Source organism: Molothrus aeneus, chromosome 8 (genome assembly GCF_037042795.1).
Source record: "Molothrus aeneus isolate 106 chromosome 8, BPBGC_Maene_1.0, whole genome shotgun sequence".
NCBI classification, from domain to species: Eukaryota; Metazoa; Chordata; class Aves; order Passeriformes; family Icteridae; genus Molothrus; species Molothrus aeneus.
Genome location: NC_089653.1, coordinates 32,240,482 through 32,266,371, shown reverse-complemented (window position 1 = coordinate 32,266,371; position 25,890 = coordinate 32,240,482). Strand labels below are relative to the sequence as shown.

General features: G+C 41.4%; 1 protein-coding gene across 1 annotated transcript in view; it reads left to right on the top strand.

Annotated features, from left to right (window-relative positions):
• Window positions 1-16,311, top strand: part of CPXM2 (carboxypeptidase X, M14 family member 2) — a 65,716-nt gene extending 49,405 nt beyond the window's left edge. The window contains exons 7-13 of the mRNA XM_066554512.1: window positions 1,654-1,777; window positions 2,675-2,871; window positions 3,691-3,870; window positions 5,008-5,305; window positions 9,344-9,483; window positions 10,592-10,691; window positions 15,938-16,311. Coding sequence (XP_066410609.1) covers window positions 1,654-1,777; window positions 2,675-2,871; window positions 3,691-3,870; window positions 5,008-5,305; window positions 9,344-9,483; window positions 10,592-10,691; window positions 15,938-16,188 — 1,290 coding nt within the window. The 3' untranslated portion in view covers window positions 16,189-16,311. The remainder of the gene's footprint in view (window positions 1-1,653; window positions 1,778-2,674; window positions 2,872-3,690; window positions 3,871-5,007; window positions 5,306-9,343; window positions 9,484-10,591; window positions 10,692-15,937) is intronic.
• The last annotated feature ends 9,579 nt before the right edge of the window (window positions 16,312-25,890 follow it).

The following is a 25,890-nucleotide window of genomic DNA, read 5'->3' as shown; positions in this document are numbered from 1 at the left end:
TAGTTAATTTTTTTAGAGCTCATTGGATTTTAATTGCTGATGGGCAGAATATTATGGTTGCATTGCAGCAAATCTTATATACCCAAAACTATTCTCAAAACTTCAGTGCAAAATGGAATAATAACTGCCAGAGTCAACTTCTTATTAAAAACAAACAAACAGCCAACAACAATCAAAAACATCCCCAACCCCCAAAATATGCATTATTGTCACTTTTCATGGCTAGTTCACCACAAAGCATCTTAGCAAAATGCTGTTTTTTGAAGTGATTTATTATCAACACTGAAGGAGGAGATGGTGTTCCCTGGGCCATGGTTTGGAAGCATCACATTTCATTGCAATAAGTCAAGTATTTGTGACAGGGAGGGATTTTCTCAGTGTCAGGTGATTTTAATAGAACTCTCTGGTTAGGAAGATGAAATTTGCAGCTCCAGTTTTCTCCTTGTAAAAGAGGATTTAACATTCTTCTTCCAGTCAATGGGAGCCCTCACTGTGTTTCACATGGAGGATTGTTTCACAGCACAAACTATTTCTTATGTGTTCATTTCTGTGTATGTATTTGTACATCTTCATGTGGTGCAGGAAGCTGTTACATGTTTGATGTGGATATTTGAGTACAACCTTGTCTTTCAGACAACAAACACAGATCATAGGTGAAATATTTTAACAGTTTTGTGCCATTTGTAGGAAATGGGAATGAGAAGATCAAATATGAAATATGTTGATTTTCAGAATTGTATTTCCATTAACTCCACCGCATTACATGTTACCAAAAGAGTCACAGTAAATGCTACTACAAAGGTCTAATGCAGGAAAAGTTCTTTGACTCAAAAAATAATCACATGTTTGCAATTAAAGAGATGATGGGGAGTTTGCTGAGGGCAACACAAATATTTCCACTGAATGTAACAGACTTTGAACTTGGTTCTGGGCATTTTTCTCACTATTAATGAGCATTTCCATACTTTCAACCACTTTTCTAAATTGATGTTCCTGGTTCCCTGTGAGCACTGGAGTGCCAGGCACGTCAGGAAAGCTCCTGCACGTGGAAGTTTCAGAGTCAGGGGTTTCAGAGGAGCTCTGAGACAACAGGCTCACATTCCCCATTTCTCATGGATGGAGCTGCATGGATGCAGGGAACCATCAGCCAGCTCAGTTTGCTTCAATTTGAAGAAGGTGTGAGGAGAGAAATTAGTAAACACAAGTCTGAGTCAGTAACATTATTTATACAGCAGGGTTTTAGCCTTTAGCTAAAATAGAACTGCTTTTAATGCAATATCTCTGCTTGCTGGCAGAGTGGAAAAATTCATATTTCTGTTGAAATGTGGTAACCTGCAAAATAAATGCATTTCTGTGCACTGACACCCTGGGTCACCTCAAGTCCCTTGTCTATAATACCTCACTGAGTGTGGTTGCTTTAATCACTCTCCATTATTTTAATTACTCTCCATGGCGTAATGTTTTAAAAATGAGATAGCAGAGCTATAAATTCATGAACTAAACATAAAGTTTTTACAACTAAGAGGTAATCAGAGAAGCAAATGAAGAGTTTGTGCCACATCCAATTTAGAATGAACCAATTCATCGTGGATCTATTTTAATGCTGCATTGTCTAAATATGTTCTTTTTTTTTCTCTTTTTTTTTGTTGGCAGCTGATGAAAACTGTGAATAAAATGTGCCCAAATATCACAAGAATTTACAATATTGGAAAAAGCCACCAAGGACTGAAGCTGTATGCAGTGGAGATTTCTGACAACCCAGGAGAACACGAAGTTGGTTAGGATTTTAATCTTAACTAAATCTGTTGAAGGGGTGTTGGGATCTGGCTTTTTTCCCCCTTCTCTTCTTCCATATCTGCACTAATTATCACTGATGGAATTATATTCATGGCAGCAAAGATTTCAAATGTATGTGGGAGGAACCTCAGTGCTGTATTTCTAATTTGGGAAGGGGAGGGTGAGCACAAATAGAGGACATTTTGAATGTGGGATCAAATTCTTTAATGATCATTCTTCATGGTAATAAAATAAAAGTGAACTTTAATACTGGGGGATGGATTTTTGTTATGGCATTGATGTAGCTATGGAAAGAAAATTACCTTAAGGCAATACAGGGATAGGTCAAATCTCCAAATAATTTTTCACTCATGAGGTCTGGGGTCCAGTTTCCTACCATGATATAATTCTTCAGCACTGAAGAAATTCAGTCTTTGGTCCTTCTCACTGTGATAGTGCCTGGAACAGCTTTTGGAATAAAGGAATTTTGTGCTTTGCTGTATCCATGAATACACTGATAACATGTTTAGATTGGTTATTAGGAGAATTCTCTTCTAGCAGAGTATTTTTCATGTGACTTTTAGACCTTCAAAACTGTTAAAATCTACCTCTAACATGCTGAAGTTGTGAGTGTAATTAAATATATGTTTAATCAAATATGGGTTTTTAGAGGTTTTACACAGTGGCTTTAGATATCACTAATACCTAAGCCAGTTCTAAAATAGCAACAGAAAGCAATTTATTTCTCCAAAGTGACATTTTCACCTCTCATCTGTGTAGCTGAGACGATTCTCCAACACTCCTTCAGTGAAATGTTGCTGATTGACATTGAAGCTGTTTGATAGGATTTGATTTGCTGCTCTGACTACAACTCTGCTCCGTGGGTTTTTTTCCACAGGGGAGCCAGAATTCCACTACATTGCAGGAGCTCATGGGAATGAAGTGCTTGGACGAGAGCTGATCCTTCTGCTCATGCAGTTCATGTGCCAGGAATACCTGGCTGGGAACCCACGCATTGTACACCTCATCCAGGACACCAGAATCCACCTGCTGCCCTCAGTGAACCCTGATGGATATGACAAGGCCTATAAAGCGGTAATTAGGATGATGAGCACATCAAGGAATTCTTTTCTTTCCAGTAGATGCCTCAAAAATGCTCCTCTTGTCTTTATTCTCTTCAAAGATCACGTTTTGCGAGCGATCGAAATTTAAAAATGAAAAGATGGGCACATCAAAGTAAACACAAACCATCTTGGGAAAAAGCTGAAAGAAACAGTGTTTGATGTGATGTTGGCTAACAGGAGAATGTACATGAAAGGAGGGTCACAAAGGCTGCCAGAGCAAACCATCCTGAGGTGTACAGAGCCATGGCAACACCATTATGGAAAATGGAAAATCTGTGCAATCTGTTTCTCACGAGAAACCAAGCTCAGCATGTGAAAATTTGCATTCCTCCACCACTGAAATTTTATAGTGTGCCTTTAAGGAGAGCATGGTGTGTTGGGCATTGTAATAATTCAGTCTGGATGAAGACAGACACCAGGAAAAATTGTAGGGGCTGGTCAAATGCACTGGAAAATCTTCCAGAGCAGTCTGCAGAAGACTGGAATAGGAAAGTCAAAATCATAGTCATGGGAGGGAATGTCTGCTGTCTCCATTGACAGATATATTTTGGCTAACCTCAAGTAAATTTTCATGGGTTTTCCTTCACCTCATTCAAGATTTCATACAAAATTTTTTAAAAAGTGCCAATGATTTAATTCAATTAATGAAATAATTAATCTTCCATTTCTCTGTATAGAATTATCTCTGGGACATACCCAAACATTCTGCAGGGGCTCACAGGTTTCTGTAATCTGAATGAACATTAATTATTTTTTTCTTTATTTATTTTTTTTTTTTTTTTAATCCAAGGGTTCAGAATTGGGGGGCTGGTCTCTAGGACGATGGACTCAGGACGGCATTGACATCAACAATAACTTCCCTGACCTAAACTCTCTGCTCTGGGAGTCAGAGGATCAGAAGAAGAGTAAAAGAAAAGTTCCAAACCATCACATCCCGATCCCTGACTGGTACCTGTCTGAAAATGCCACTGTGAGTAAGGCCAGGAGAGGGGACACAAAGGCTGGGATGTCCTGAGAGAGTGAGATTAACATTTCCCAAGAAATGAATAACCTGGGAGTGAAGTTCCACACCTGATTAAGTCAATAATTCCCTTTGTGTCAGTGGAAATAAAAATGCACCACAAAAGCACCGTTTTTCCCCAGGATTCAGAGGCAGGTCTTGAGGAAGAAACTGTTTCCTAGAGGATTTTCTTTTCCTCCAGAAAAACCTGGAGGACTCCAAACCCAACTTTTAGGCAGCAAGGTAGACAAGAAGAAGCACAGCATGAGCTCAGCCATGTGGATCAGGCTTCTCCCAGGTTTTGTGGCATAGATGAGCTCTTTGAAAACTCACTCGCAGATTTGTCCAGGGATTTTCTTACTCGCTCTTACTTGAAATATGTTCTTACCTTGAAAAACACAGCAACAGATCAGGTACATGCAAAACTTTGCTGTGGCTTATGTTAATGTTGTTTATTGGATTGTAATGTCAGAAATTTAACTTATTTTGGCCTGACCTTTTAAATATAATGGCAGCTATTAAAAGCAGCTTCACTGTGGCAGTTTTTAGTACTTTAGAATCACACAATCATGGAATAGTAACAGTTTAAAGGGGCCTCTGGAGATCAATCCAAGGCAGGGTCACCTGCAGCAGGTGACACAGGAACACATCCAGGTGAGTTTGGAATGTTTCCAGAGAGGGAGACTCCATGACCTCCCTGTGCACCTGTTGGGGTGCTCTGCCACCCTCATGGAAAAGTTTGAGTTGAAACTTCCTGTGTTTTAATTTATGGGCTTTACTTCCATGTTTAAAATCCCTTATTTTGGAAACAAAGAGGGGGAGCAATGGCACCATCTGACACCTCTGTCAGTTCCTGCTCTGGGCCTCACTCAGCATAGATGTTCCTGTTCCATAAATTACTGATGTGAAGGTTCTGTTAGCTCTTCAGGGATGTCTGTGACCTCCCAAAATGGCTGACAAGTACCATAATTTAAATAAGGCCTTCTCCTTGCCCACATCCCTTCTGCTGGCCCCTCACTCTCAGGAACTCCTGATCCTGCTCTCCCTTTGAAGCAGCACGATGCGATTTCCACGCTGAACCAGACCTGCTGTCGCTTCTTCTCCCAGGTGGCGGTGGAGACGCGGGCGATCATCGCCTGGATGGAAAAAATCCCTTTTGTGCTGGGTGGCAACTTGCAGGGGGGAGAGCTGGTGGTGGCCTATCCCTATGACATGGTGAGGTCCATGTGGAAAACCCAGGACTACACTCCCACCCCTGACGACCACGTGTTCCGCTGGCTGGCCTACTCCTACGCCTCCACGCACCGCCTGATGACGGATGCCAGGAGGAGAGCCTGCCACACCGAGGACTTCCAGAAGGAGGATGGCACTGTCAACGGAGCCTCGTGGCACACCGTGGCTGGAAGTGAGTGGTAGAAGCTTCAATTAGTGTTCCCTTGCTAATTAGGGTAAAGCCAGCGCTGCGTGGTGTGCGTTGCAGCAGCAGCAGTGGTGGTAAAATTGTGTGTTCTAGGAGGAATATTTCCAGGTGTCATTGCTGTCACTAATACCCAGTTTTCCAAAAATTCACATGCAGAGCATTAGCTTTAGGAACTCTGTGCACTCAAGACAGTTTTTCAGGAAGAAACCAGCCCAGTCCAAACCCCCACACAAGGTGACAAGAAGAAAACTGCTGCCAAGCACCACAGCCAGTGTCAGAGCTGAAGCAAGGGCTTCAGGGAGAGATTCCGGATAAGGAAATCCTGATTACAGCCTCCTGCTGGCTGAACTCAGCCTCAGATCAGCCCTCACTCACATTCACTGGCAGTTGCAATGAAATGCCATAAAAAGCTACTGTTTGCCTGCTACTCTCCTATTTCTAAAACACCTGGATGTCCTTACACTTAAATTTTGCATGGGCTCCACAGGCATTCCTGCTGCCAGGATAAATCACAGCCTGGATCAATCTCCACACACCCAAGCCTGTCACCCTGTTAAGGAGCACAGAGGGGAAGCCACGGCCTGTGGTGTGGCTAAAACCTTGATTTCCAGGAAAGCCCAATTAGAAACCCATTATTTATATTAGGCACGTTTGCCTTTGCTCAAAATCCTTGTGTTTTTCTAAGTGCATCAGTCAAACAACATATTCCCTGAAATTAGGAAATGAGACAGGCATCTGCCACCAGTGGGCTGACAACAAGAACAGCACTAATGGCAAACAGATGCAGGCCAGTGTCTCTGAAACCCAGGTTTAGCTGAACCTGGCTCATGTTTGGAACTTGCAGGTGCACTGCATAAACATTTTGGGATTTTGGACATGGCTTTTATGTTGGCCCATGTATAGTTAGTGCTGGCCAGCCTTTAAAGGCTACAGTCAAGAATTAGCTTTTCAAATACTTTTTCAGGAGGTTAAAAAGTGTTGGGTGAGTTTGGGGGAAACCTTGAACTCTTAGGTCTGACTACATTCCCATGCATTTCTGCAGATTCTAAAGCATTCTCTAAGACCAAACATGACCACTTAATTATCTAATTTATGAATTTAATTTTCCTAAGTGCTACAAGAAACATCATTATGAATCAATCCAGAAAAGATGGCATTGGCCTTGTCACTGACAGCTGTCCTGCTGAGTTCCATTAAGTAAAGATGGACAATATAGATGCTGAATTGTACCCTGATTTCTTAGGACCAATTACATTTTGGATTTGTTTCATCTGATTTGCTTTATTTCTTGATGATGTTTTAATAATGATTGATGTCCTGCTCTGTTACATTATGGTAAGACCTCCAAAAAAGTGCTTGCAGGAGCTCTCCCACCCATCCTTTTGTGTGAGTGGCATCTCCTCATTGTACCACACCTTGAAACTGCCCCTCTCCTCATCCACCTGCTTCCTTGCAGTGGTCCTGCACAGAAACTTCTCACTGCTCATGCCATGGGAAAATTTAGATGTCATTAGATAAATTTCATTTAGAAAATATTTAATATTTATTTAAATATCAAATAAATCTTTAATATTTATTTCATTTAGAAATATTAGATTTCATTTCAGTCCCTAGAGAAGCATGTGCACTACAGATATCCAGCACCTCCTCAAGCCTTTAAAACCCAGCCATGATATTTCCTGCACATTATTTTGACTGCAGTGAATGCAAGTTCTCCAGCAATTTTACATATAAAGTTTCTGCACTGGATGAACTGCAGAGAGGCAAAAAAGGAATTGATTTAATTTTATTTCCTGTGTTTTTGAGGCTGGATTTGCATGTTCAAGCACTAGGAAAGAGTCGCTCTTGGCAATACAAAGCCATTTTCTTAAATACATGTATTAAAACTGAGCAATTAGTGTGTATGGCAAAACATTTCACAGCAGATTAATCAGAATGTTATACAGTATGTGAGGGGAAAATAATTGTGGCTGTTTCTCAAGTGGAGGGGAAGCACATTTATGTAGAGTAGCATATGCCACTGGCTGATGTTTAGGTTTTCCCCATCAACAAAAGTGAAAAGTTTAACATCTGTATTATATAATCCTCCTGCTCTGCTTCCAGAAGGCACTGAGGGCTCATTAAATACTTGACTACTGCTAATTGGACAGGAACAGGGATTTTGGTTTAACTCTTCTTGGTCAGAAGCACTCGGTGAATGCAACTCCTGCTAATCTTTGCTATTTAAAACATAACAATTAATAATCATTAACAAACATATTTTAAAATTTTTTTTTATTAGAAGTGCAGGGGGAACAAGAAATGAACCTCACAGAATTTCTTCTTCTAGTCTTCATGTTCTGTATTTCGTTATCTGTGTGAGAGTGGAGAATTAATAAGGAGGAAAAATAATGGTGAGAAACCTGGAGAATGGAAATGTTTGAGCTCTGTATGTAAAGACAGCCCTTCCTAGTGCTCCAGCCCTTTGCAAAGGTTACAGTGGTCTCTGTAATGCAGAATTAAACTGCAGCTCCTCAGAGACTGGAGGCACTGGGGTTCCTGAGGCTTGATTAGGAGATATTTCTGATGGAAATCCTTATTGCAGAGCAACAGTACAAGCCCAGTCTTCTGCAGCAGTGTTGGGGAGAAAAGAGACCCTTTCATTTCTTACAAACTACAGACACTGTATGTAACATAAAATAATTATTACTGCCTTGATTTTTCTGGATTTTCTATCTGTTAGATAACTCAGGGAGGAAAACAGACTGAGGAACTCTTTCACCAACTGCTCTGATAAATCACTTTTACATAACAGCCCCTGTGAGCACATAGCTCTCTGTGCTGGCATTCAGGGCTCTATCAAATGGGAATTCTGTGAATTGGGTGAACAGCTGCATCTCCCTGCCACCCAACACAGACAAGAGCTGCTTCGTGGGCAATGTCCAAGATTAGGAATGCTTAGTGCTTTTAAAAGCACACATTTTTCTTGTAGAGAGCTTTCTTCTGGTTGTGCTCCCATCTTCCCCATCAATAGAATCCCAGAAGGGTTTGGGTTGGAAGGGACCTTAAAGCCCATCGAGTTCCACCCTTGCTTGGAGCAACTTTTCACTATCTCAGATTGCTCCAAGCTCTGTTATCTTGGTTTGAAAATACAGGTGTCTGCTAAAGAAGGCAGGAGCCTCCCTTGAAATGGAAAATGTAAACCCTCTCCCTCTGAATTATTATAATTTTGAAATTAAGGGGCTCTCAGGCAAATATATGGGAGCAGGAATAACAGTTCTTTATTAGGGAAGAAAATAAAAATAAAATAAAAAATGCAGTAATACAAAAAACCACCGAGAGAGTCAGACCATGCCCTGTCCCCCTGTGTGTCAGGGGGGTGGCACAGCCCCATCCCATGGGGGCTCAGCCCTCCTGCAGTGCCAGCTGTGGCTCTGCTGGAGCAGGGATCCTGCACAAGGGGGGAGTTTTCCTCTGCAGCTCCAGGGCTGCTGGAGATGGGCCTGGGCTCCCTCTGGCAATGCAGGGCAGCAGAAGCTGCTCCTCTGGGAATGCACTGGGCAAAGGCTGCTGTGCTGTCCCAAACCTCAGATTGGATCCAGGTAGGAATGCTTGGCTCCTCCCCTGGGTGGAGCATCTCCCCATGGGATGATGGAATTGGATCAGCCATGCAGGGACACTCAGTGGCCATGGACAGCAGAGATCTCCTGGAGGGAGGAGTGGTTGTGGCAGAGATAAAGAACAAACTGCCCCATGAACAGAAGATAACTGCCCCAGCTCTGACAGATGGCAACAGCATACACAGCCCCAGCCCCATCTTGCAACCCAGGACACCTGTCCAACCTGGCCTTGAGCACTCTGGTGTTTGTTACAAAACATTTGGCATTTCTAAAAACTTTTTTCCCTTCCAAATCTGCAGGCTAAGCCAGCTGGATGAATACCCAACTTGTGTTTACAGAAGTTACATTAATTTGCGTAAAAACTCAGATCTGATCAATAGATTAAAAAGGCCATGAAGTTTCCCTTTTTCCCCAATATTGGCAGGCATCAATGACTTCAGCTACCTGCACACAAACTGCTTTGAGCTCTCCATCTATGTTGGCTGTGACAAATATCCCCATGAGAGCGAGCTGCCAGAGGAGTGGGAAAACAACCGCGAGTCCCTGATTGTTTTTATGGAACAGGTATTCACCTGGCATTTTTGGTTTGGATTTAGATGTTTATTAGTTTTATTTATATTAGGTTTTATATTTATATATTTATCAGTAATAAATTAATAATAGATATTTTTAATAATTATATATTATAATAATATATAATACATTTGATATGATATGGTATTGATACTATATAATGTAATATAATATATTTTTATATTAATATATTTTTATATTTATTTCTATTAGTTTTATAAGTTGTGAATTTTATAGTATTTTATTAATCAATTAAAAATGGAGTTGTATTTTTTACAAGGTTTTTTAAGGATAAATTGTCTAATTAAGAAATTATACTTAAATTATTTTTATTTTTAACTTAATTAATTCTTTGTGTTTTGCAATGTGGACTTTTTTATTTAATTATATAATACTACTTAAATTTATGAAGAAGGTGAAGAAGAAGGTAAAGAAGAAAGATTATTTTCCATTTTAAAACTTATATATTATTATATTTTTAAACTTTAAGTTTTCTATTATGTGATATTATACACTTTTATTTAAACTACACACTTATAATTTTAGTTTCATTATTTAATTTTGAAAGTTTTTTTATGGTTTTAGGTTAAATGTACTGGGTTTTTTGGGAGTCAGTGCCTGATAGTAAAGAAAGTCTAAAATTCTTAGCAACTAGGATTCCAACACCTACTGTTTTTCTTGCATGACTACTTATGTAGTTATTGGTATTTTTGATAGACATAGCACTTCAGCCAGGCTGGTTTGACTTCAGGGAATAAAGTAATGAAGCTTCTGAAAATGTGATCTGGGTGCTGAGCTTGCTAGAAAGGGCTGCTGGAAAAAGACCCCAATATTGTGTCTGTTGCTTCATCTGTTCTTTTTATTTGTATCTTGAATTTGATGCCTCAGGAATCCTAACAAAATTCACAAGCTGATTCACAACTTAATGCCTGAAGGGCTGCTACAGGGTTAATAATGATGCTCCACAATGTTGCAAGCCATAAAGTAGGAATAAAGAAATATAATTCACTTTTGGAATTAAAGATTCATTGTAAGTTCCTAGGAATATTACTGTTCTTTGCTGTGCAATATTTACTTGCTTTTTTTATTCTCTTCCCAGGTCCATCGTGGCATCAAAGGCATTGTGAAAGATGTGCATGGGAAAGGAATCCCAAATGCTGTTATTTCAGTGGAAGGTGTTAACCATGACATTCGCACAGGTAAAAAAAACCAAACAAATAAAAATACAAAATATCAGTGCAAAAGAACAGATTTGTGCTTTAAAAACAAACCCACTGAACCATGTTCCTAAGTACCATTTCCACATGTGTTTTGAATGCTAATATTATGGGGCTTTTATCTCTTTACTGGTGTTCTGTGCTCTTCATTTGCTGCCACTTCCATTTGCTTTGCCACTGAGGCACAGAGTGAGGCAGACTTGGACGCATAAACTGATTTCAGGCCATGGAATATCATAGAGCTTTGTGATTTTCAAGTCTTTCATGTTTGCCATAAGAGGTGATCTGAGCCAATAATGAACCCCGGAATATCTAACTTAGTTTATGATTAATTTCAGTGCTACTGTGTCTCCATTGTGAAAAAAAGCATTGAATGACAGATACGTAATTAGGCAATAATGATTCTGCCTTAAATATTTCAAAATGGGACCACTGGGAAATGACAGTGGGAATTAAAGTAATCAGCTGTTTTTTCCTGTCTTGGAAGCCTTGGCAGTGCTGAAAGTCTGCCATAAAGTGTGGGTTGTGTTACTCTGTTAACAAAATTAATGTACTGCTCTGAGTTAATGCAACAGCTCTCTGTACTCTGGATTGTCATGTGAAAAAAAAAATAAAAATAAAGTGCAGTAAATGTGCAAGATCCCAAAATCCACCTTGTAACACTCAGGGAATCTTGCAGCTATTTACATCTTGGTTATTGCTGAGCCTCTATGGCTCAAGGCCATCTGCACTTGTTAGTAAAAATAAAAGTACTTATTTCATTCCCTTTAATTTTTCTTTTTAATGAGACGTTTAAGCTCACACTCTGGAATCACTGTGGAATTGGGAACATAAAAGTTCTATCTTGTTTCATATTACCCAGATAACAATACACGTCTCATTAGTCCCTGAAACTAGAGGATTTATGCTGGAGCCAAAAAAGCTGAAATGACATGTATAACTCCAGATAAAGAAGGCAAATTGTCAGCAGACTCCTTTCATTTATACCTTTTAAAATGAAAAATGTGCCCATTTAAACCTCTGAGTTGCCTTGATGTAAAAATAGGCCAAGCAAGGGAAGAATTATGGCCAGGATCTCTATTCACAAAAGTTTTGTTTCAAGTGAGCAGAGCTCTGCTGTTTCACTGCTGCATTAACGTGGTCAGCTGCCCTGTGGAGCCAGACAGAAGTTGCCTGTAAAAGCCCTGTAATAACATTTAAAAGTTTGAGAAAATTCCTTTGCTTCTTCCTGTGGACTGAAATAAAAGCAGATTGGTTTGGCTTTCTCCTGGATACAATATCCCTGATGGAAGGAGAGGGATGCTGACATTCAGCTAACACCATTAATGGGCTAATTGAAGGCATTGATTCCAGGAGCTTTGTGGGGAATTATTCCATTTTCCCTCAATGCAGATGTAACTATTGATTAAGTCTGAGTGATTCCATGTTGTTACAGTCAGATTTGGGTTGGACTCTGTGAGAAAACCTCTGCAAAGGAGTTGGGTGAACAAATGCATCTTTCCCCCTCCATGGTGCCAATGCAGTTTTGGGGGTTGCCTCCTGTAATTTGGGGAATAACAAAGTGAATATTGATGGTGAAATGTGCAGTTTCTTCCTGGTGAAACACTTCTGTGTCACAGCCAGAAGTGACAGATGCTTCAAAGACAGATGCTTCTGTGTGGTTTCTGAACCAAAGTGTAATTAATTTAATTTCACACAATGTCCAGAGAAATTTTTATTAATATCTTGGTAAGTTTGCAGTGATTTCAGTATACTTTATGTACCAAAACCCAAGGATTTTGAAGTAGCATTTAGTAATATTTAATATAATAAATATATTTCTATATTAAATATTTATTTAATTAGTCCAAGCTAAGCATAATTCTGGGTGTTACAACTCTCCAGCCTCACTCCTGGCTGCCTGGTCCATACAGAAAAGTTGAGTTTCAGTTGTTACATGCTTTGGGTATGCAGCACTATGTCTAGGTTTCCTGGAGAGTCTTTTGTTGGTAAAAAGCATTAGAAAGATTTTTATAATGCATTTAAATCAGTGCAGTTTAGCACATTTAAATGTAAAAATTGCTTTTGCACTTTTACTATTGCTTAGTTGTAACTAAGCTCTGTCCTATCAAGCTTAAAGGACATTTAATTGTAGAATTTATGGAGTAGTCTGACATATTAAATTCATAGCAATGCTATCTTTGTCCTGTAATGCATTGTTTTTTATCAAAGCAGACATGGCAATCCTTTTCCAGCCCCAGTAGGTGGGTATGGATGCAGTCTGCCTCCAGCCTGCTCCCACTGGAATCTATTATTTCAGCAAACCTATTATTTACTAAATTTATCTGTGTTTTTAATTGTGTTTCTTTTTGCCATCTGTTCTGATTTTTTTTTTTAACTAGATTTAATCTGATTTTCAGTAAACCCCAACCTTTTAGCCTGGTATTAAATTCTGGGCACTGACAGCTGACAGAAATACTCCTGTCCGCTTGCTCCTAAATGGAAAGCAGGGAAAATGCGTCCTTGCTGAAAGGTTTAATACCCAGCTTTGCAATGTATTCCCAGTGGGGTGTGAAGGTGTAGGTTTATTCCTGGCCCTGGGTGGGGTTGTGATGAACTGACTGCTAAATGTGTCGGGAAAATGTGGGTCAGCTTTGCAGTCCTGGGGCTAAAGCCAGGCTGGGAGCAGGGATGTGATCACCCACAGGGGATCCAGAGCCCTCTGCCTGCCCCCTGGTATTGCCAGGGAATTTACAGCTAAAACTGAGCCCTTTGGGGATAAATAGGAGGAATTTGGGCAGATTTGTGGTTTGGCCTTTTGTTCAGCTTCCAACAGTCCCAGTGGTGAGGGAGAGCTGAATAAAAGAGCCTCTCTTAGAGCCTTTCCTAAAAATCCCTGAGTAATGAGGAACAGAAAATGTGGACCTTTTTATCACCCCAAATGTGGTCAAATTGACTTAAAGACCCCCTGATCATATTGGGATGTAAGAATGGACCTGATCAGGGACAATTCTGACACACCCAGAGGCTGCACTATCAGGGTATAGTCAATATTGCCATTTGTTAACACTTGCTGTTTGCAAACACATTTTTTATTTTACCAAATCCTAAATTAAAACGCTGTTTCTTTAAACAGAGGCTGACCAGCCTGATCCTTCCCAAAATAAAATATTTTTATGCAAATCATCTTCAGTTTTTGCTCCATTCTGCACTGCCAGTGTGCCCAGGCTGGTGTTAGTAAGGCTGTCAGGTCTCATCAGTGCTAAAAAACCCCAACCCCTCCTCACGCAGGAGATGTTCCATTTCTATTTTTACGTGGAATTGCATATTTGAATATGTACTTTCCTTCACAGGGAGTTCCTCCAGGACAGAGTGCAAAACTAATTTTAGGTAATAGTTTTTCCCCTTTTTCAATTCACAGCTAAGAATATTCAGTGGTTAAAATTGTATTTAAAAGAAGCCTAAAACAATCCTGATGCACATATGGGTACATAAAATGGATATATCTGAGGTTGTTCATGGGGAAAAAGAAGAAACCAAAAACTCCTGATTCAATGAGATGTTAAAATACATTTTTCTGAGTAGGTTAGTTGATTGCTGGAGCTTGGTTTGTGCATTTACATTTACCCAGCTGGTTAAACATCCTGGTGAATTTACTTTGTAGGAAAATCAGTGTAATAAACCCCAATGTAAGGCTTAATAGAAGGGGATATTTACTTACACCTCAAAGTGGATTGGTATCATGCATTCACACACTCTTCCTAACAAATAGACCAAAGTCTGTGTCCTGGCAGTCTGATCAGGGTTGTGTGATGTGGATATTTCACTGGGGCTCCTCTGGATCCCTCAGTTAGGATTGGTTTGGGATAAGTCTTTTCTACCCTATGGGAATCAACAGGTTTTTCCTCAGGCCTTTCCAGCTGCCAAAAACCTGCAGCTGCTTTGGAGCCTTTTTGCACCATTTGGAAAATACGATTGAGATGTGTTTTTCTCTAGGGTTGGCAGGATGAGCAGGGGTATTTGTGGTGGGGGCAGCCCTTTGGACACCGTCCTGGTGTGAGGATGGAGGGTTCTACCTGTGGTGTCATCTTGCCCATGGCCAAGGGCTTCTCCTGAGGATGGTCAGGGCTGGGAGTTGGACTTGATGAGCCTTGTGGGTCTCTTCCAAATCAGCTTATCCCATGTGATTCTGCGTCCTCATCTGATGGACTCAAGTTGCCCCAGTCTGGTGGGGTTTGCAGGGTCCCCAGGACGAGAAAAGAGATGTGAATCTTGACTCCATGTTTCAGAAGGCTGATTTTTTATTTTATGATATATATATTATATTAAAAGAAAATGATATATTAAAACTATACTAAAAGAATAGAAGAAAGGATTTAATCAGAAGGCTGGCAAGGAATAGAAAGGAATGGAATGATAATGAAATCTTGTGACTGACCAGACAGTCCAAGCCAGCTGACTGTGATTGGCCATTAATTAAAAACAACCACATGAGACCAATCAAAGATGCACCTGTTGCATTACACAGCAGCAGATAACCATTGTTTTTCTTTTCCTCTGAGGCTTCTCAGCTTCTCAGGAGAAAAATCCTGGCAAAGAGATTTTGCAGAAAATATGTCTGTGACACCCCAGGAAAGGTTTGGATGCAAATTTCTTCATGGGAAGGGTATTAAAGAACTGGAGCAGGCTGCCCAGGAATGTGGTAGAATCTCCATCTTTGGAAGTGTTCAAAAAATCTGTGGTCATGGCACGTGTGGACATGGTTGAGTGGTCAGCATGATGGTTGATGGTTGGACTTGATGTTAGAGATGTTTCCTAACCTCAGCAATTCTGTGACTTTATAAACACCACTCTCCTCAAGGAGAAAGGACTCGATGGTCCTTGTGGGTCCCTTCCAAATCAGCTTATCCCATGTGATTCATTGTCCTCATCTAATGGACTCAGGTTGCCCCAGGAAAGGTTTAGATGTGATATTAGGATAAATTTCTTCATGGGAAGGGTTTTAAAGAACTGGAGCAGGCTGCCCAGGCATGTGGTGGAATCCCCATCTTTGGAAGCATTCAAAAAATCTGTGGTCATGGCACGTGTGGACATGGTTTAATGGTCAACATGATGGTGATGGTTGATGGTTGAACTTGAGGGTCTTAGAGATGTCTCCCAACGTCAGCAATTCTGTGACTTTATAAACACCACTCTCCTCAAGGAGAAAGGACCAAAGCCCTGAAAACCATCATTTTTCCCCCCGCCAGGAGCTGATGGGGATTACTGGCGCCTCCTCAACCCGGGCGAGTACGTGGTGGGCGTCAAGGCCGAGGGCTACACCGGCGCCACCAAGACCTGCGAGGTGGGCTATGACATGGGGGCCACCCAGTGCGACTTCACCATCTCCAAGACCAACCTGGCAAGGATCAAGGAGATCATGAGGAAGTTTGGGAAGCAGCCCCTGAGCCTGGCGGCGCGCCGGCTGCGGCAGCGAGCGCGGCGGTGGCAGCGGCGGTAGAGCTCGGCGCCAACTCTGCTTCTCCCGGCCTGGCTGTAGTCGTAGTGAGAGTTACATAGCCCATCTCTTCATGCCTTTTTCTCTGCACCATGAGGCCTTGCTGTTTGTGGAGCTGGATGGATGCTCTGGGGGGGGGTTCTCATTTTTGGTGGGAAAAAAATCAGAATGAAGTCGAACCAAAAGGAGCCTCCGATTGAGGGGAGAGACGGGGAGAATGGAGGAAGGTGATTTGAGCTGAGCTGGAATGAAATGTTCTGCTTGTTGGGTTGTTTAATCCTTTGTCAATCTGTTTTCTTTAAAAATTGAAGAGAAAGGATAAAAAACAACAGCAGCAAAAAAGAGATACTTACAAACGAGAAGTGTTCTGAATGAAAAATTGAAAAAGGATCTAAAGTATGAAATTGGTATATTTTTGCAACTCAAAAAAGTTTTGACACTCTGTGTATTATTCTCATATGGGAGGAAAAGCTGAGAGGCGACAACTTCTGTTTAATGTGATTAAAGCTTGTGTCAGAATTTCTCTCTTTCTCTGAAAGTTCCCCCTTTGATAAGGACTATATTTCAGGAAAAAAGCCTGCAGCGAGTAACCCACCTTTGCTTTCCTGCTTGGGTTGTTTAGATTTAAGGATGCTTTGTGCTGCCAGAGTTAAATTCCAGAGAGTTTTCTCCTCTGGCTTTTCAAGGCTGCAGTTTTACTCCATGAACTAAACCTGGCAAAAAGGTTTTGGGATCAGGACCACTGTGGTGTGGCAATCCTTCCCTGATGTGGGAGAAGGACCTGAACAAAGCTTTTCCTGAGGGTACAGCCACTTGTGTCATGTATGAGAGGAGAGGCTTAGTCACTGAGAGGTGCTTAATGCACAAATCCTCTCATACCATCTTTTTTCTTTTTGGCCTGACTTGAGGTGCCTTTTGTGCTCCTGCATGTCTCATGCCACTGTTTTCTGTGACATGCAAGGGGTTCTGGGCTCCTCTGCAGGCCTGCTCCTCTTGCTGCTGCTTTTCTGGCCTCATGCCTCTTTGGGAGCAGGAGTTTTGCTTTATTGTTGGCTTTTGAGTAGTGAAATTGTACAGCAGGACAGGATTGAGGTTCAGGAAAGATGCAGAGCACATCTAGGAAAGAATCAACACTGGACAAAGTGCCAGCTGATGAAAATACGACTTTGCTCCATTAGCTTCAATGTTATGACCTAAATTATACCTAAGAAACCAGAGTCAGCTGCATGATTTTAGCCAGTCTGTGGCTAAACAAACATCTCTTAACATGCTTGGTAGCAGACTGCACCATACTCTTCCAAATACAATTCTGTTTTAAACATTTTGATTGCTATTTAGAGTTTTTGCCAGTTTGATAGGATTCTTGGAAAAGACGTTCAGCAAAATACCATTGAAACTGAGGAAAAAATAAAGCAGAGTAGAAAAGTTACTGTAAAAATACCATGTGTCATCTGTATTAATTATTTTTTTTATTGTCAAGGAATGAAGGAAACACATAAAAGGCAAAAGACTGCAGAATGAAAAGCTTAATCTAGAGCCCTTGCATAGTAAACAATCATATTCCTAAATTTCTTAGGCAGTTTCAGCCCTTCCTGGTTCTGCAGATACCATTAAATAACAGCAAAAGCTCCAATAAAACAGAAGAGTGCACTTTTAATTCTCTGTGACTGAAATTATGGAACGCCTCCAAGTCAGTATCATTTCAATTAAGTACCAGAAGTAAACAACTCATCCAATCATTCCATCATGTGGAATTATATTGTACTAATTTCACCCTCTTTGCACCCTTACAGCATCCTGTATGCCATGTATTTCTGTGTAGCAAATATAACTGCAGTTTGTCAAGAAGGGATTTTTTTTTTTCTTGAGAGGTGGGAAGGGATTAATGATGTCTTTGTGCAGGTAACAAAGTAAAATAATTTTGGAATATGGAGTAATGACAGCAGACAATTTGCTTGCAGTTAAATTTGTTGTGTTCATTGACATATGTAGATTTTATGAGCATCATAAAAGATCAAGAGCACACAAGATTTTTTGGGTTATGAATGGAGTTTTTTGGATGGATTCTCTCTGGAGTGCCACAAAGGCAAATTTGTGGGTGGTTGGAATGCACTGGCAGAAGTGGAACAAAATAGCCAAATTTAAATGGGATTGAAGGTGGAAACCACTGCTTTAGTCCTAGCAGATGAGGTCTTTCTACCTTGACATAATGGTGTGAGAGTTTAACTTTACAAACCTTGAGGTTCCTTTGCTTTGCTCTCAGAACTGAGGTTCTTCCTGTGAGAAATTATTTTTCATCTGATAAGAAGGAATGGATTTGATGGGGAATTCTTGGACATCTGTTGGCTAAGACTGGATGGACTCTGATTGCTGAAGGCCTCAGGTGCTGGGGACAGTGGCTTTGGTGCTCTTTCCTGGCTGTCACTAGTGCTTACACGAGTTTGGGCACAGCAGAACTGGGACTCATGCAGGTGACCGTACTCCATTTTAGTCCAGGCATTCCTAAATAAATGGCCTAATAGCTGTCAAGTGGAGTTGTCTGTGCAATTATTTTCTGATTGTCCAGCACTGGAAAACACTGAGGCTCTAAGGAATTTTACCAGGAACATCAGATGTGTGAATATCTTGTGCTGTTTATGCCTGCCCTGGATATAATAATGGCAAACTGATGTGTGCTTTATTTACTGCTGTAGTTATGCACTTCGGAGTTAAAATGTTCCTTCCCTTTGAAATACACAGCACCATTATTTTACCTTCAGACACATCCAAACCACAAACCAGTAAATCTGGATACCAATGTTTTCTATTTAGCCTCCTTTTCTACCTCTTTAGAACAGGTAATTTTTTTCTAAAGTCTGTGCTTTAAATCTCTCTTCCTTTTAGTGTTGTAGGAAAACAGACAGCCCTGCAGAGATGCCAAGAAATAAAACTTGAGGGTGGATTCAGCCCTTTTGTAATTACAGATCCATTTGAACAGCTTATAGCAGTTCTCTTATGTGAGAACTTTTCTAAATCTTGATCATCCCTGCTATAAAAGAGAAAAATACAATCCCTTCCAAGTAGTAAGAAATTCAGCTGCACAGCCTCACCCACGCAGGAAAGGTTAAACAAATGAAAGGTTGAAACAGGCAATACTCCATTCTGCTTGATAATGCCAACCATCAGTCATCTGCTCCCATGCAGAGCCCTGACAATCATAAAACACAGTGGGAGCTGCCTGGCTTCTCTTAACTATCCCTGTCAGGTTATCCAGCTGCTCATTTTTATTGGTTTCATTATCATCTGGGTTTTTCTCAGCCAGCCTGATCACCACAAGTGCAGTAACCTCTCAAAGATCGCTCTCAGTACCTGCAAATCCCAGACTGGTTTGGGTTGGGAGGATCTCAGAATCCATCTCATTCCACCTCTGCCATGGGCAGGGACACCTTCCATGATCCCAGGTTGCTCCAAGTCCTGTCCAGCCTGGCCTTGGACACTTCCAGGGATGGGTGAGTCAGGTTGGGAATCTACAGAAATGTTATCTGCTTACACATGTTGGTAGAAATGTGGTGTCATTTGGTAATCTCTAATCTAAGTGTAATTTATTGGCAGCAGAAGAGTTTTAGGAATATCTGAGTATGGCTTTTACCAGGAGGTTGAGCTTTGTGTGGGTAAAACACTGATGAAAATGAATGTGAACGAAGCCATTGTCTGTGCTAGTTAGGAAATACATTTTTTCATTGGATATTTTAAGCTGTCACATATTTTCAGCTTCTGTCACCATCCACTTTCCCTTCTCTTATCCATGTATCATTGTGGTTTTTTTCCTCTAATTTCAGCTCATTATTGTCACTGAATTTGGGACATCTCCCCAAAGTGTGGATTTCAGCAGTGAGTGACAGAGACCCAGTCAGATTTCCTTGTCTCTTTTGTCACACTGTGCCAGCTGCTTGACCTTTCTGACAAACACCAAAACAGAGACAAACTTGAAACAGAACACAAATAGATTCACACCAATGCTTCCACTAATTAACCTTTAAAAACTGCCGTGACATACCTTTGCTGTGGGTCTGAAAAAGCCCAAGTTCGGAGCTTTTTTTACCTTTTATTTTGTCACCAGGCTCTGGGTGAATTTAGGCAGCAGCCCTAAGCCTGAGGGGGAAGTGTAAAAGCAGAGATAATTTGTGTGAACTGTGGTGGCATCCCCTGCTGCTGCAGGACAGCCAGCTCTGTGCACACTTTCCAGCCAGAGCCCAGGGAAGCTCTGCTGCTTCACCCTCCTCAAGGACACAACTTTTCAAAGCCCTTTTCCTCTCCTACTGCAGCAGCTGCAGCACATCTGGAAAAAGAATCAGTGATTTTCCCCCCTTGATTTCAGGGGTACTTTTGTGACCACTTTTGGCTGTGCTGCTTTGTGTTATCATAGAGACAAACAGATTTTTTGGCTCTTTCCAGTCCTTAATAAACAGCTGTGAATCCTCTTGGCTTCAGGTGATTAACTTCTAGAAGTTTTAGTGTTTTCTTCTGCTATCTCCTTAATATTCCAAGTTTAAAGTTATCTATGCGCTTAATCTGAAGTGTTTACTGGTCTTTAATTGCTTTTTGAAGGTCATTGAACTTCAGATGACATTTTTGTATTTCACTGCAATGTTGTAAGATTTTTTAGCAGAAAAATTTGCATTCAATGAAACCATAACAGTGAATACAATCTTGTCACTAAATAACCATTCTCTGCCATCTTCCACTGGTAAAATCAACATTTTGCAGCATCCATGGTCAATTTATAGCTAGGTGAGGTTTACAAATCCACCAAGTCCACACTGAGATTTGCAGAACAATTTGTTGATCACTTTTGTGGCTTCTCTGTCCTCTTGACGGGAGACTCAATTTGATTTTGATGAAGATTACAGTTCCCATTAAAATTTTAAACATTGCTCACATGCTTAAGTTTAATTATCATCTCAGGAGTTTAATGAGAACTCATAAAGAGTTTTTTCTCATTAGGCACATAAAGGATATTTTTGTACATTTCACAAATTTCAGACTCAACAATTTTTTGGTGGAACCTTTCAATTTAATAGGTAAATGAGTGCTTTCATCAGTAAAATATGACAATAATTGGATTTTTGACACCTTGTTAAAAAACCTCCAGGCAGTGAACACAAAGGTACTTTACAGGTGCATGTTTTTAATATTTAATCTCCCTGTTCAGGAGTTTGAGTGCCTCTGTTCACCTGCTGGGTGTCACTCTCAGGGGTGTCAAATCCACCTCCCCCTCGCTGGTGTTTGGTGATTTCCACAGGTTGGATTAACCAATATCCCACAGTTTTGTGCTCTTTACTAAACTGAGCTTCAGACCAGACCCCTTTCAAGCGCTTGCCTCTCTCAGGGGAAGGCCCAGCCTTCATCAGGGCAGGTCCCTGGAGCATGACTGGAGTGTCAGCAAAGAACTCCTGGAATTTCATGTCACAGCAGCACTTTTGAAAGTGATTTTTTTCCACTGCAAAAGAACATTGCACTATGTATTCTGAAATACTCATGGTGTTTAGAGAAAACAGTAACAATTCCCACCTGTTATTACACTAAGTAATCTCAACCACCTGATATTTTAATTATTCTAGTCATTAACTCTCTCCCTTAATTTGCAGCAGCTGCTTTCTAAAATTCAATACATCACTTATGTCAACAGCCCAATCATTCTTATTAACTCTGCTGCCCCAAAAACAACAAAAAAGAGCATTCAGAGTAAACTGTCATTTATAGATTAAATATTCATCCAGCCTTACTGTCAGCAAGTAAAAAGATGAGAAATGGAATTACTTTTTTGTGGTTTAGATGTGACAGAAGTTCAATACCTGGGTTAATAAGGAGCAATGGCAACATAATCTCACTGAACCAGACCAGGAGAGATTTAAATCTGGGATCTGTTTCTTACCACAAAGATCTGGAGCTCGTTCCATGGCCTCAGTGCAAAAAGTGGTAAAATCACATTGCTGATTTTTACAGTTTTGTGAGCCCTGGAACTGTCAGGTGAATGGAATCATTAATTTGGGTTGGCCAAGCTCTGCCTCAGCTCAGGGATCATCTCCTGACTCCAAGGTTGTCCTCACAAGCAGAACAGGGGAATTTACAGAATACTTGGGAGAGGAATGGGAACTGGAGGAAAAAACCGACTCTGTTTCTATGATCCACCCTGTCTCTGCGTTATTTTTCTATATTTGGGTAATGAAGGGCAGCTGGAGCCACTGTAATGAACATAATGATCTCTGGGAACTTCCAACCCCAGTGATTGCACTGAAGGACCAAGACAATCAATCAACAGCTCCACCAGAGAGACATAAGCTGTTAAATCTCCTTTTTCAGTTTAATTCTAAAGGGCTTTGCTACTGGTGGCTGCTATATGGTCATTTTTAACTACTAAAACAAATTCCTTGAGTGTTAGGACTTTGAGAGTAGTTCCTCAGAGCTATTTATCTGCTTTTAATTACACATTTTCTGTGACTTTTGCCCTAAAAAGGTCATCAAGGACCAGTTTGATGACTCTAAATTTGGGTACTGAAGGTCCTGTCCGCCCTCAGTCAATGCACCCTCAGCACTGTGTGCAGAACATACCTGGTTTGGAGAAAATCCAGCATTTTAAAATCTGTTTCTCACTAATGAAAATGTCCATAGAAACTAATTGCTGATCTCCATCTCAGCTTCAGGAGTAATGTATCATTCTTAAAGCAGCCTGAGTCTCCAGAGGGTACTTTTCAGATTATCACAGTCTTTAGATGTATTATTAAGACCTTGACTGCTGCATGATTGATTTAATATAAATATAAATCAATAGAGCTTCCCTAGAACTCATCCCTGTCTTCTGCAGGGAACTTGGTAGATTTTTGGGAAATGAGACCTGAAAAAGTATGAGATTGGAGTGGGTGAAACAGAACTTCTATTACAGAGAGAAAACTGAAAGATGGAAAAGAAGATTCCAGTTGAAATCTTCTAGTCCCGTATTTTTCCTGAATTAATTTTATTTTTCCTGAATTTTCAAATAGTCCATGTTCCTGAAGCAGCCACTGAGGTGAACAACAAAGGATAAGTGGTGGCATTTCAAGATTGCCAGCTCAAGCCAGAGAGTTCAGAAGCAGATGGTGGCAAATTATATTTCAGCAAATGCTGATAATGAGTTTATCATAAATCAGAAAATTACTCTGAAATTTGGGATCTGGCAGAAAGCTGAGTGGGTTTTTTTTTTCACATCAAAGGACCTGAAAGCTGATAAAAGCCCAGGTAGGAAATGGGATGGTCAGAGCAGCATTCCTTCAATGAGTTTGTGATTTGACAATCAGCTGTTGAGTGAAATGCTGAGCATGTTGAAATCACCCATTTCCAATTTAAAATAACAGAAATGCCTGTTATTAGGAAGAAAAATATAAACTCTGGAGGGGGGAGGAAGGAGCAAATCAGGGTGTTAAAAATGAAGCAGAAATGAATTTCTGTGACCAGAAAGCAGTGGGGTGTGTTTGTGTGGGCACACAAGAAATGGGAGGGCAGGCAGCTCTCAGGGGACATCAGCACAGCAGAGCTGCCAATTGTTCCACATTAGGAACCCCAAATTGTACAAATGCAGCCAAAACAGACAGAGCAGGGTGTAGGAGTCCCCAGTGTTTATCTGCTTCCCTGATTGCATCTCCTCCAATTTCAGTGAGCCTGACAACTCAGGATGTACAATAGTGGTTATAACATCCCTCCCACCATCCAAAAAAAGAAAAGAGGGAAAAATAAAACAAATAAAGCAGAAGCCCCACCCTGCTGATGAAACCCCAGAGTCTCCTGTGACTTGTATCTGAAAATATTTCCTTGAAATATTTGATAATTTATGCCAGGTGGTAAAGAAACAGTTTAGAGAGGAAACAACAGATTCTCATCTGCTGCAACCATAACAAAGGCTGCTGACATCAAGATAAAACTTCCCAGCCCCTTTGGCACTGCATTTGATAGACTTCCTTATCAGCATCCCAAAGCTTGCCAAGAGTCTCTTTTTATCTGATTCCCACTGGGAAAGTAGGGGAATTTCTACATCAAAGTTCATGACCCATCCACTGCTGGATGTTCAGAAAAGGTCCAGCACATTGTGGGTGCTGCTGGAAGCAAACCACTAATACAAATGTAATTTGAGGTGTATTCTTAAATTTATAGAGCCTTTCATGTAAAAGAATTGTTCAGGCTGGAAAATCCCTCTGAGGTCTCTGAGTCCAGCCATTCCTCCTGCCAAGGCTGTGTCCTCCACATCTACAGAGCTTTAAATCCCTCCAGGGATGGGGGATGCCCTGGGCAGCTGTGCCAGGCCTGCACAAACATTTCCATGAAGAAATTTATCCCAATATCCATCCTGAGGCCGTTCCCTCTGCTCCTGTCCCTGTGCCCTGGAGCAGAGCCCGACCCCCCCGGCTGTGCCCTCCTGGCAGGAGCTGTGCAGAGCCACAAGGGCCCCCTGAGCCTCCTTTGCTCCAGGCCCAGCCCCTGCCCAGCTCCCTCAGAGCCTCCAGACCCTTCCCAGCTCTGTTCCCTTCCCTGCACACCCTCCAGCTCCTCCATGTCCTTCTTGAAGTGAAGGACCCAGAACGGGACAAGGATTTGAGGTCCCTCAGCCACCCCAGCACAGGGGACAGGCACTGCCCTGGTCCTGAGGCCACAGAAGTGACAATAATATATATTTTAATTGCTTAATACCTCAGTGCTCTGTCCACAGAGCCACTGGTTAGCAGTGGGGCTGTTTGTGTTGCTGCTGCTCTGTGCACACCTGAATTAATGAGGAATGGAGCTCTGAGAACCTCCTGAGGATCAGGCACTGCCACCAGCCAAGGGGCTCCCCACAAAGTGCCCCTTGGCATCTCAGCCACCCATCAGCAACAGTGGTGCCCCCCTAGCCCAAAATACCTGAAATATCTTGGATAACTTCAGTGACTCGGCATCTCTCTAACCCTTCAAACAGGCAGGGGATAATTTGTGAGCAAACAGACCTAAATCTGATCAGCTGTTCACGACAAATAATTTGAACATCTCTGTGTGTGCAGTCAAAGCAGATCATCTTAATGTGAAAATGATGGCAAGTATGGAATCACTTTAATAGGATGATGAAGAGCTCTGGGCTCCTGGGGAAAGCAGTGCAGCAGTGTGTGCACCTGCATCCATTAAAAGGAGCAAAATATAGGGAATAACGAGCTGTAACTTGCCAGCCCATCTGACTGAAGAGCTGGTGGGAACTGGGGTGGACAGGGAAAAGAGAAAATACACTGTAAGTCAGCCTGGGATGGTGTAATGCAGCTCACATGGGGCCACACTGGATATTTGTCTCCCTCCTAAAACTGATGGAGGTTTTGGAGCACACATGGAATTTGGGTTATGAAGGAAGAAAAAGTAAAATTAGAAAGGCACAGGTAGTGATGCCTTGTGAAGGCTGCCCTAGAACAGAGGCTGGACAGAATTCCAGAATAAAGCAGGGATTTATTCAAAGGCCTCAATGGATGCACCTTGGGCAGCACCAGAGCCCAGCCAGGGCTGCACCCAAGATGAACCAAAATGGCCCCAAAATGCACGGCCGGGCACGGGCTCTGTCCCTGGGATCAGTTCTGCTCCATTTGCACCTTGCAGTTCATTGTCCCATTCCAGCTTTAGCCCCTGCAGTCCCACCCTGCTTGTTTTTCTCTCTCCAGCCCACGGGGTTTGTGCTCTTGGGCT